Consider the following 12,188-nt stretch of genomic DNA (forward strand, 5'->3'; position numbering starts at 1 on the left):
AAAAAAAAAAAAAAACATAATGCCGGTTACTGGTACGTACTCAAATTTGGTGGAGACAAAATAGGAACACAAGAGAGAAAATAGAAGAGAGGGAATAAGATGGGATTGCCTTAGTGTAATTGGGAGGTTGCTAACCTCGGTTTTGGCTAACTGGGAGGGAGCCAACCTCAATTTCTTAAGAGAAATTTTAGGGATTAAACTTCTTGCTTTCCATTCCAATAGCATCTTATTAAATAGGTACATAAGAGAAGTTATCCATAACTAATATAACTCCTACTAACACCACAACTCCACGTACACACTATAACCGATCACGATGGCTCACAACACACACTCAATAAAAAACTTACCACTAATCCATGTTTGACTCAACCACTTAATTCTAACTAACCCAAAAAAATAAAATACTACTCTATTTGACCGTGCAAGGGTTGCACGTAACAAATCCTTCCCCCATAAGTTCAATCTTGCCCTCAAGATTGAAACACAAATATAATTCATATTTTTACCAGGATCCCAAATAAAAATTTTGCCGAAGAAAACTTCAATTTGGTAAAGCCCTGCCAAAACAATAAGGAGATGAATCTTCAAACAAACAACCGAATCAATCCATGAAGAGAAATACTTGGTATCACTATCTATCTTTTGGTCACATGATCAAGTATGAATCTTCTTGTGTTGCAGTATTTCATCATCTAATTTTGCTTCCTCTCCAATTACAATGATCTTGTTCAAACTCAAACCCTTCAAAGGTTCATTGGGCTCATCCAATAAGACTTCATGAGTTTGACAATGTACTTCTTTCTTCATGTCCTTCAATTCCGCCAAGTTCTGTTGGACACATTGATAAACTTTAGCCATCTTGTTGGAGATCGATATCATGTCCTGAACCGATAGCAAATAGCCTCAATGATCTCAATATTCATACCCATAGTTGTAGGATCGACTATGCTCTAATACCAGATGGTATGTACTGAAATTTGGTGGAGACAAAATAGGAATACAAGAGAGAAAATAGGAGAGAGGGAATAGGATGGGATTGCCTTAGCGTAATTGGGAGGTCGCTAACCTCAGTTTTGGCTAATTGGGAGGGAGCCAACTTCAATTTCTTAAGAGAAATTTTAGGGATTAAATTTCTTGCTTTCCATTCCAATAACATCCTATTAAATAGGTAAATAAGAGAAGTTATCCATAACTAATATAACTCCTACTAACACCACAACTCCACGTACACACTATAACCGATCACGATGGCTCACAACACACACTCAATTAAAACACTTACCACCAATCCATGTTTGACTAAACTACTTAATTCTAACTAACCCAAAATAATAAAATACTATTCTATTTGACCGTGCAAGGGCTGCACCTAACAGTTACAAAAGTGACAACATATATATAGATGTAACATTGTATAAAATGCAGAGACATGCATGTTAACCTTTATGTGCAGCAGGAAATATGTCACCATAAGCCGATTCTATACTAATGGATCAAGGATTACTAAATTTTGATAGTTTTCAAACTGAAGTCAAAGCATCTCTGATTTTGCTTCAGTGCAAACAAACTCCAAATATATATACAGTAAGATGAAGCAAAGCTTACTTGATTCAGGGAATTCTGTGGGGTTTCATACTCAGCAGCTAAAAACACAAAAACCTGCACAAATAAACAGCCAATCAGATTGTTTTTTAACTGTTTAAACTTTAATCAACTTCTCACCCCACAGTGTTTGAAACACATGATGAACATTTGACCAACAAAACATAGTGTTCTTGGCATCAATCCAAATGTAAAATGAGAATAATTAGTCAATACATGATGTAATTTCAAATATTGAAGGAACACACACAACTTACATGGAAAACTTGAGATGACAGAACATGTAAATTAGCAGAGAACATTTTTCACTTTCTACTGTCCAACTTTCTGAAATTTTCAAAATACAAGGCAGACAAGGCTTGGTGGTAATAATTGGAGAATGAACAAGGAATTGAGGTTAAGCAATGACTACATGGAGGTTTTCTCTCAAGTGGTGAACTACCACCAGCCCAGGTGACGGGGAGAGGGCAGTGACAAGCCAACAGTATGTAGCATGCTCTCAGAATTATATTATCCTAAACTCATGTCTAGACCCCAAAAATCAATCTATGGGGTAAAACTCGTTGAAACATAGGACTTCCATACCAACTTAGAAACTAAAAAAAATCAGAAAAAAGGCTAAACTTCTGGAGAACATAACAACCAAAGTACTTGATGCGTAGGAATGGAAATAAGTAGGGTGGGGGCAAGGTCTAAAATTCCTTCGGTAAATCCAAAATTTCGTCTAACATCCATGCAACTTTGCATGTGACTCAAACTTGTGCGGAAGACCGACCTACTCCTACCTAGGAAGTCAACTAAGCAAACCCGCTTATTTAGACTCGGAATGAGCGCAGTAGGCTTCCAAGATGGACTGAAAGACTCTGGCTTCCTGAATAGTAGCTCTTCTAAAAAGCATCTGTTCAATCAATCAAATTCTCTATGAGAGCTCCTGGAAAAGATTACTATATGTTTCACATAGTTTCTGATGATTATGATCATTCAGCAGGATAAGTTATGTTCCAAGGAGATCTCCTAGGTATTGCCAATTGAAGAGTGGGTCACAACACTCTGTAATACAGGTCGAATGTGCAAGCACGTGAGATGGTACAGCATAGTTAAGTATAGATGCTATAGCAAAAAAATAGAGAGAAATCAACGAACTACAAAGTCACATAACCATGTCATTAAATAGGCTAACCTGTTTTGTGTTCCATGTAAACATTGATTGTAAATCAGCAGATACATTCAAGGTCAAGCTGACCTGCATAAAAGAAAATTAAACATGTAAATTTGATTTGCACTTGAAGCCATTGCACACATACAAAATTTCAACGATGAACCAGTTCAAATGATTACTGTGAACCCAAAACATGGGGATGAATAACACAGAACAATATAAAAAGGAATTCCTATATATATATATATATATATATATATAAAGGAAACAAAAACAACACACAGTATCTTGAGGAACCTATTTAAAGCCCATAATCATCAGGCAGACTCCATAGTCAGGTAACATTACATGGTCTATCATGCTCTTTTTGTTCAATAAATAAGGATTTGGTCTTTCGAATGTTGGCATAATAATTTAATAAGTGATCATATGAGGTTTGCTTGGCTAGCTCCATGTACCTCTACAATAGTATCACTGATCAAAATACCATGCACAGTAGATCACTCAATAATGTCAAATGAAGATGGTTGGTCTTGACATCAACTATACATATAAAGAAGCCCATTAGAAGCCCCACATTACAGATGTGAGTGTGAAAGATAATCATGCAAATGATGGTCACAAGTCCTCATAAAGGGAAATCACTATCTACTTCAGAATTCCTACATTCAGACGCTAAGCAAGGTCAAGTAAAAGATGTTCAAGATGGCCAAAAAAGCAGAGACTATGCAGTACCAATACATATACAGTTTTATTTCAGTAATTGCCATTTCCATGAGGCCACCGTTATGCAGAGAATTTAGTTATCCCTTAGCATTTAAACAAAAATTATAAAATGGGAAAGCAAAAGCATTGGTCTATCAATCTCTACATATCCAGATAGGCCAAGATTTTATGCAAGGCTACTTTGGGAGCAAAATAGTCTGAAGTGTTTTGGGCAGGAGCTAAGGGTGGTGACTTTCATTATGGGTGCATGTGTGGAAGTGAACTATGGGCATATGGGATAAGTATGTTTTTAATACTATGCTGGTAGTAGGAGGTGAGGAGAGGGTTAGAATGGGGAAGAACAATTGGACTGGTAGGGTTGCTTTTGTGGTATGTGTCTTTTTTTCTACCAAGTTCTTGAGGAAAGAGGTTGCTGAAGATATTTTTGAAGAGGATAAGGTAATATGGAGTGTGGCTTTTAATAGAAGAAGATTGGCATACTCTAACAAAGGCGTTTATGTGGTTATAATGCTTGTTTGAAGAGGTGCAGGTGGTAAGGCTAGGGATGAATTATTGTAAATGGCCTATTACTATATATGGAATTTTACCTTTACCTCTTACCATGGACATTTGACTGTGGAAGGTGCTGCTATCTCTGATTTGAGAATAGTGTGGGGAAAGGCAGTTACTCCTTGGGTTGAAGCATTAAATAGATAGTGGCCAAGATCAAGTATTGACTAATGTTTAGCCAAGGGAATAAATCTCACTAGCAGATGCAAGATATGCAAGTTCAATGTGGAGATGGGTCTACGTATCTTTATCAAGCACAGTGTTGCCCCTCAAGTATGATTTCGTTTTCTCAAAATGTTTTAGGTTTTTTGGCCCAAAATGAAAGAAAGGCTATTTTGGAGAAAGGTTTGATTTTGTCGAAGATGGTATCCTTTTGCAATTTGATGGGATAGGTAATAGGTTCGTATATGATATTTCAGAGGTCGTAAATGAGAGGCATCTTTTCCGTTTTAGCTTCTTATCCAAAAGGGAGAAGACAGGGAGGAGGAATAAAAATCACAAGGAAACCACTAGAGTTTAAATTCAACATCTTCAGACTTCCCCGTGATTCAGCATCCATATTCATATAAAAATCCAGCAAGCCGCAAATTTTCAGAGCCCAATTAGCTAAAAAATAACTCAAGAATTGCCTAATTCTCTGAAAACCTGGAAAATCTTTAAGTCATTTGCCGTTCTAAAGCGTGACCTAGTGCGAATTTAAGAATTCTAAGATATCCCCAGGAAAACCCTAATTCTTTACGCCAAAAAAGGAACAGGAAAAATGAAATAAAATAAAATAAAGGAAACAAAAGAAGAGGAAGAATTATTACCTCGTCATTACCGTTTGGATGTTTCTGAAACCAGTTTATGTTCAGTACCTGTAAACATCAAGAAGTTCTAACAAGACCGTTGAATTCATATCAGATGCAAAGGAGACGACATTGAGAGAGAATTAAGCGTTAACCTGGACATCCGCCGTGGGAGAGGGGGCATTGAGATTGTCAGAGAAAGAGGCCATTGTGCACATCACTGCCAGGATCGTCACTGCAAAAGTAAGCAAGGCGTTCGCTCGGTAACCGAATGAATGCATTCTCTCTCTCTCTCTCTCTCTCTCTCGCCGGAAAACAGAAAAGTTGCAGAAGTCGACCCCTTTCTTCGGACGATCGAGGAAAGTGATACACCGCAGTACGTTTCGCTTTTTACTGTCGGGTGGCCGAGAGCAGGTTCTGTGGTTTTGGCAAGAATGACACTGCCGGACGAATCAAATGAAAAGAAAGAGCATCTTCCGGACGAACCTTGTTGGTCTTTCAGATACTCAAAGATGTGATGTCCTGACGTGGCAGGGCCAGAGATTTACCTGTTTCTCGCATCACGTCTGCTGATGTAGCAGAAATTAACCCAATAGGGTTTCGTCAAAGTATAGCCAATAGCGAATAGGGTTTCTTTAACTGATGAGTCAGCCGTCCAGCAAGGCGTTGACCAACTTTTGTTCACTAGGTTTTGACGGGACTGTCACATAGAGCTGCTAAGTTAGAAAATTTCGGCGAAGAAATTAGAACGCACTCTCCACATATGAAGAGGAACAATATGGAGAACATCTCTAAGAACCTCGAAAAATACTTGTTGAACTTGCATGACTAGGATTCCCAATTGCATTACAATTAATATTTAGTTTTGTCCGCCCTTCTCGATGTTTTTCGCATAAAATCCTCGAGATTGGGTTGGATTGGGTTGGGTTGGGTTGAGTTAGGTTAGGAGAACAAATGACCCCGAAATATCTTAAAAGTTCTGACAATATCTGAAATATGCTTAATTGCTTTCATTTCTAAGGCTCCATTTGGTATCGTTTTAAAAAAACGTTTTTGGAATTTTTTTGTTCTATTGGAATGAAAATACGGGATCTTCTGTTTTGTGCACTAATGGTCTGTTTCTGTTTTTTTAGAACAAAAAGTGAAAAAAAAATTGAAAAAACGAGATTGAACGGAACTCCAAAATGGAGTTCCGTCTTCCCAGTTTCGTTCCATTTTACAAAAAAAAAAAATATCGTTCCCGATAAAAATTTGAAATTTTGAAACACCATTTTTTTGTTTAAAAACTGCATTTTGACACAGAAACTGAAATTTTCGTTTTTGACACGAAACGGCGTTTCTGGAACAGAAACGATACCAAACGGGCTCTTACCAAATCTGGTTTCAAATCAATATAAGAGCATCCTTCCACTCTTCCTTAGATGGTCACGCGGATTTTGATTTTCTCTTACACTAAGAGAAAAGTTCCTTGAATATATTCATTCTAGTTCTTTAATGGTTATGGACACTCAAACATTACAATAAGTCTAAAATTCCAAATGATACAAATAAATCTCCAAGCATACAAATAATCAAACATTGACTCATATTTTTATCTTAGTAATTACAACATAATCCTTATATGTTATTATCATTAAGTGTTATCTAATATTAATATGTCTTAGATGCAGTTTCAATTCCAATCAATTCCTTATTGGTGTTTCATTTCTAGAATCATGGGAAAACCTGTTCTAAAATCATCCCTATCTCATTTATTTATGAATCAGTTTCAAAATCAGCTCTCAAAACCGTCTCATTTAGTAATTGGACCGATCGATTTTGGGCTTAACGATGGGTCAGCTCCAAGAAGGTTTGGCCGGTTCCAATCTCAAATCGACACCGTTTAAAGGAACTAATAAATTTGGAGCGGAGTTATTATAAAATTTTAAGCTTGACTAAGTGATTCTTATTTGGTGGATCATGGTAGAAAATTCAAACATATTCTTTGTAATTACGACATAAACTACTTTATATTTGTTAGGAAAACTATTCTAGAACCATCCATTCCACTTATTAATCGATTTCAAAATTATCTTATTATCATTATAAAAAGAAAAAAACTATCTTATTATGGAACGTAACTAGTCAATTTGAAGAAACTTTTCGCTTTGGAACGAAGATGTTATAGAATTTCAAGAGTCACCAAATGTCACTTCAAGCATATCCTCTTAGAGAGATAATGTCGACATTTATTATTTTACGCACGTAATCATTAATTAAGTTAGTTTGGAGGCATGCATTCCATAAACCCCTTGAGAATTAATATATATATATATATATATATTGTAAATTATGAGGTGCTCGTGCTAATCATAGACCACGGATAAGTAATCGAATAATAGTAGATTATGCTAATTCAAAACCATAATCTTCTGACCGAATGATGATAGAACAAAGACTTTCTTTCACTAGGCTATCAACCTTGACGAATTAATAGTATCTTCATATTTGAAATTTGAATAATGACTCTGTGTATATATATATATAACACTAATACACACAATGAGGGCCAAAAGCAGTGATCATCATTGGCCGTTTATTGCTGATCAACCAGATGAAATCTACATCTAATTCATATTTTCAGCTCACCATTAGTATATTGGTTGTTTTAAGCAGAGGAAGTGAAGTTGAAGTTGGCGCATGTGGTTTGCCTGAAGAGCAAAGAAGAACTGAACCCGAGTCTGGAGTTGGCTAGATCAAACTGTAGCAAGTTATCCTCCAATTGATACCCACCAATCACTATAGATGTCCTGGGCTTCGACCCTCCATCCAGAAACCCAAGACACAGCACATCATTGCTCACCTGCACCATCGAGTTTGCCCCGAAGATCCTCCAGAACACGCTTTGACTCTCTAAAATCAGATCGATCCACGGCACCGCCGGTCCAACTCGGGTACTACCCACGTTCTGCGTGCTGAAGCAAACGCCAAATGGTGACACAGCCCCAACTCTGGTGATGTTCCTGGCCTCCGACGCCTTAACGAAAGCCTCTGTCACGGCCTTGTATATTGACGTCTCCATGACTGTGTATGGATTGACGGTGCTGATCTTGGTCCCACCGTAGCCATTCCTGTTGATGGACAGCAAAGATTTTTTGATGGGCACGGCCTCGTTGCTGACGTTGATGGAATTGACTTTGATGAAGTACTCCGTCGAAGCATCGCCTGATGTGTAGGCTGATGCGGTGCTCACGGGGTTGATATAGAGCTTGGTGTAGATTAGATTCGTGGAGGCATCGGTGTTCTGGAGGAATTTGTAGGGTCCACTACCAAAGAACAGGACACCGTTGGATGAAGTGGAAGACGAGAGGCAGATAGCGAATGTCTTGTTGAAATGAAAATCGGATGCGAACTGAGAGGGCAAGGAGATGTTGGTGCGACCCAGTCCAGCCATTCCCTTAGAGCCGCTGGCGAGGCCTTCCAAGAGAGACGTAGGGGCGCAAGCGAAGAGAAAGTGAGATACGGTCACCACCTGACCAGGGGTAGACCCATCGGTGGATTGGATGGAAACCTTGTCAGAGCCGAGGTCTCCGGTGGTGGCGGTGTGAGCAATGGTGTTGTCTATGATGACACCGCAGGTGTTGTTATGGCAACCGGGTTTAGGAGCAGAGTAGCATTGGCTGCAGCCGGTGGACTTAGCGAGGGAGCATTGGGAGGAGTGGCAACGAGCGGGGCGGTAAGTGGATGAGTTGTAGCCTTGATCGCAATCAACCCAGAGGGACTGGCCTCCTAAATCGACTACGGTACTGATTGATACGAGTGGGGTTCTCTGGTTGATACGGGTGAGGTATTGAAGTGTGGAAGCATCTTTAGAGACCGGAAGGACGAGAGCCCTGGGATGGAAGTGTTTAGCGTTGGACAGTGTAGCCAGGAGCAGCACAAGTAGAGAAGATGCGAGCAAGAAAGGAAGAGAGGGAGCAGCCATGGTTAACTAATTCTGTGAGGCTTTCGTTGTGGAGGTCTCCTTTTATAGATGGGGTTATGGATTTACGCTATTCATTTTTTGTATACGACGCCGACTCGTAGCGGCTAACGTCAAGGAAGGCGACTGAAGATGAGGGAGGGGAGGGTGGTTGGAGAGTTAAAGTTTGACTTTGACCATGATCAGGTTTCTCTGCCGTGATTAGATGATGAATATTGGCTGAACAAGTGTGGGCCGTTTGATTGTTTGTGTAGTCTTTGGGAAAATTGAGCCGCGAATTATTGGAATCATAGAGAGCTGTCAATAGCCTGTAACTGGAGAAAGTTTGTCTCGTCTGAAAGTTGGAGTGACACGTTTGACTTTGACAAAACTCAGATAGATTGATTAAGCACGTGGCGGATTTTGCGCCCATTGGAAAGTCCATGTCATATAACGTGATGACCACTACAAAGTGTTAGCCCGAGTCCCACGGGCCCTTTAGAAAAGGAAAATAATCATCCGTTTTTTTCATCCCTCTTTTTTCTTGTTTTGCTACTTGTAGAACGCGACATCTGGATAATTTTAAGACCAACGCATCGGATGCAATAGTCTTCACCTAATTTTGACCGTTGATCTCTTTGTTGTTTACGTGTCGCATTCTGCAGGTAGCAAAACAAGGAAAAACATGAATGAGAAAAACAGAGGATTTTGATCCTTTAGAAAATGAGATATATGGTGGGACAAAAGCTTACTGCAAACCGCCTGCTGCCAGTAATCTGAGGCGCTGCAATTCCATCTTGTTCCATCTTAAAAAGGGGTATTTTGAAAAGAGAGAATTATCAGGATCCGACGGCCCTCGGCCGTAGGATGCACATTGAGTGCACCGGTGCTCTTCAGAAAGATCTATGCCGGTTGATCTGGTGTTGCCCAAGTCCACAATACAAGTGGAACAAGATCCTTTCCAACAGTTGGAAAGATTGACACATTGCCAAATACAGAGATACGCATTCTCGATCTTTTCAATCATTGAATGTACATTGGACCTCCAATGGCATTGAAGAGGATCTGAATCTAACACAGTTGGATTTAGAAATATCATATTATCGTGGTTTTGCACTGAAGATGTTCTTGTGCATCTTTTCATTGGTTTCACATGTTAATATTGTCTGCACAAGGTTAATACGATTTTTTCTTTATTTTAAAATTAAAAACACTTGAAATGATATTTTATAAAGCTTTGTTTGGTTGCAAGGAGAATTAAAGGAAAGGGAAGTGAATTTTCATACTTAAAAAAGAAATGTATGTATTCATTACCTCATATGGCTATAATATTAATTTCAAATCATTCCATATTTGATTATAAAATTTCAGTTTACTTTGCATCTAAAACCTTTTAATATAATATGTAAAATGTATCATTACTACATATAGTTAAAAAAAATTAAGCAATTTATATAATCATATTGGATCACATAGGGTAATGATTACAAATATTTCTATTTCAAGTATCAAAATTTCACTTCACTTCTCTTGAAATTCCACTTATAACCAAATAGAGCTCAAGAAAATAGAATTATTCCATTTCAACACATAAGATTACTGGTAGAGGGCAGTTTACAGGGAATTTTTTTCCCATTTTGGTTGGGGGTGGGAATTGAACAATGTGAGAATCTGAATTTGGTCCAGCTAATTCTAAACCGAATTCATTTTGAATCAGCCGGAATCAATCAAATTCCACCAGAACCCTATGAAAGTAGTGTGAATCGTCCGATTTTTCCGACTCGATTTCAATTCTCGAAATATTGGAATTACCTGACAGTCCACCCATGAATACGAAAAATAATGTCGTTTGGATATTTAGGATGGAAAATAGTTACAATGTCAGGTTTCTACATAATCATTTTCTCTTTCAAAAAAAAAAAAAAAAAAAATTTCTTCATCAAACTTGACTTGGCAACCAGGACACTTATCCTGTGAGTTGTCATCCACTGATATTGTTTAATCAATGCTTCCTCTACTTTCGCATTACTTTAGATTTTTGAAAATGTTATCTGTTGAAAAAAAAAAAAATTGTTTTATGATGAAGGATGTGATAACAATGGTGCACCTTTTGATATTATATGTGGACATTTAAATTGAGTGGGTCTTTCGAGTTGAATGAAGATTAAGAGATGAATAATTAGTCAAAATCTAGGTTCTAATAACTTGATTTGTTTAAATTTTCTTGTCGCTTAGGTCAGTTGGTTGGGAATTCGAGTTAGCATGTCCTGTTGTCATTCATTGATCTTGTAAACACGTTGTTTTAACTTGGGGGCAGTTTTTTCCTTTAAAAAAAAAAAAAAAAGATAAAGTTTTAAGAAGAATCCCCTCACCTTCTTGAAAGTTCAATATATTGTATATTATCTTCAATCTTGAATAACTCTCCAATTAAGAAGGCAAAAAAGCTCCATTAAAAGTAGCATTTCAAGTTGAGAGAAAAATAGCAACAAAAGTCTGCAAAGATTAATCATTTGAAAAAAGAGCCTCTAAAGTTGATAAAATAATGGTATGAAAAGTTCCTCTCCCCGCCCCGCCCCGCCCCGCCCCGCCCCGCCCCGCCCTAGCCCTAGCCCTAGCCCTAGCCCTAGCCCTCGCCCTCATTCTCATTATTTAACTTTCTAGTATATTCTCTCATACTAGCAATTTGGGGAAAGTATACATTAATACATGTATTTGCGTCTCAACCAGTAGGAAATTGGAATGAATATGATAGTTTGGGGATTTTTCCATGATGGGAAAGAGAGAAGTAGACTTAGTGCTAGTTATTGATGCCTTACGATAAATAACAAAAATGCACCATAGCAAGCTTTTGCATTTTCTCCTTTTTCTTTCTTTTCAATCAATTTAGGACTGACAATATATTCTTATATATTGATCAATTTATTATTTATTCAACGTACTTTCAAATTTTTATTTATCTATAATTTTCTTATTTAATATTTGAATGGATCGGTCAGTCTCTTAAACAATACCAAATAATTAATTATTGGAGATAAGGGTTCACACATTTGGCAAACATTTTGACATTTTTTTCATGACATCCAACATGATCGATCATTACACGTATTATGGAACACACACAAACAAATATTTTTCCTCCTTAAGAAACTTTTTGATTGTTCGATTTCTTACCTATACCCCGCTATGTTTCTTTCTTAACACTTTTATTTTTTGGGAGAAGACAATAATATTAGTAGAAATCTTATTTGTTAAAATTAACAACACATTAGAAAACGGATTGCAGAAGAAAAACGAGAGGAAATCACACACACACACTTTCTTATTTGCCAGTAGTGCCCATGGCCCCAAGAAGTCAAGCCATCAAGGGATCGACTCTCATGTTTCTCTTTTGTGTCATAACGCCACCCTTCCCTTCCCCAGC

The 12,188-nt window shown here is 37.8% G+C and overlaps 2 protein-coding genes across 2 annotated transcripts in view; both read right to left on the reverse strand.

The window, feature by feature from the left end:
- LOC122057084 (signal peptidase complex subunit 3B-like) overlaps positions 1 to 5,321 on the reverse strand; it is a 7,110-nt gene extending 1,789 nt beyond the window's left edge. The window contains exons 1-4 of the mRNA XM_042619080.1: positions 4,983 to 5,321; positions 4,849 to 4,896; positions 2,786 to 2,848; positions 1,609 to 1,662 (exon numbers count right to left, since the gene is read on the reverse strand). Of these exons, the coding sequence (XP_042475014.1) occupies positions 1,609 to 1,662; positions 2,786 to 2,848; positions 4,849 to 4,896; positions 4,983 to 5,108 (291 nt within the window). The 5' untranslated portion in view covers positions 5,109 to 5,321. The remainder of the gene's footprint in view (positions 1 to 1,608; positions 1,663 to 2,785; positions 2,849 to 4,848; positions 4,897 to 4,982) is intronic.
- A 1,873-nt stretch (positions 5,322 to 7,194) lies between these two features.
- On the reverse strand, positions 7,195 to 8,823 carry LOC122057696 (probable aspartic proteinase GIP2). The gene has a single exon (XM_042619903.1). It carries the CDS (start codon positions 8,789 to 8,791, stop codon positions 7,475 to 7,477), a length of 1,317 nt encoding a protein of 438 aa, XP_042475837.1. The 5' UTR covers positions 8,792 to 8,823; the 3' UTR covers positions 7,195 to 7,474.
- Between the last annotated feature and the right edge of the window lie 3,365 nt (positions 8,824 to 12,188).

The sequence above is a fragment of the Macadamia integrifolia genome, chromosome 12 (genome assembly GCF_013358625.1).
Source record: "Macadamia integrifolia cultivar HAES 741 chromosome 12, SCU_Mint_v3, whole genome shotgun sequence".
In the NCBI taxonomy this organism is placed as follows: Eukaryota; Viridiplantae; Streptophyta; class Magnoliopsida; order Proteales; family Proteaceae; genus Macadamia; species Macadamia integrifolia.

Bases quoted from the DNA above. Each gene is read 5' to 3' on its own strand.
- LOC122057696 (XM_042619903.1), bottom strand. From the start codon at position 8,791: ATGGCTGCTCCCTCTCTTCCTTTCTTGCTCGCATCTTCTCTACTTGTG.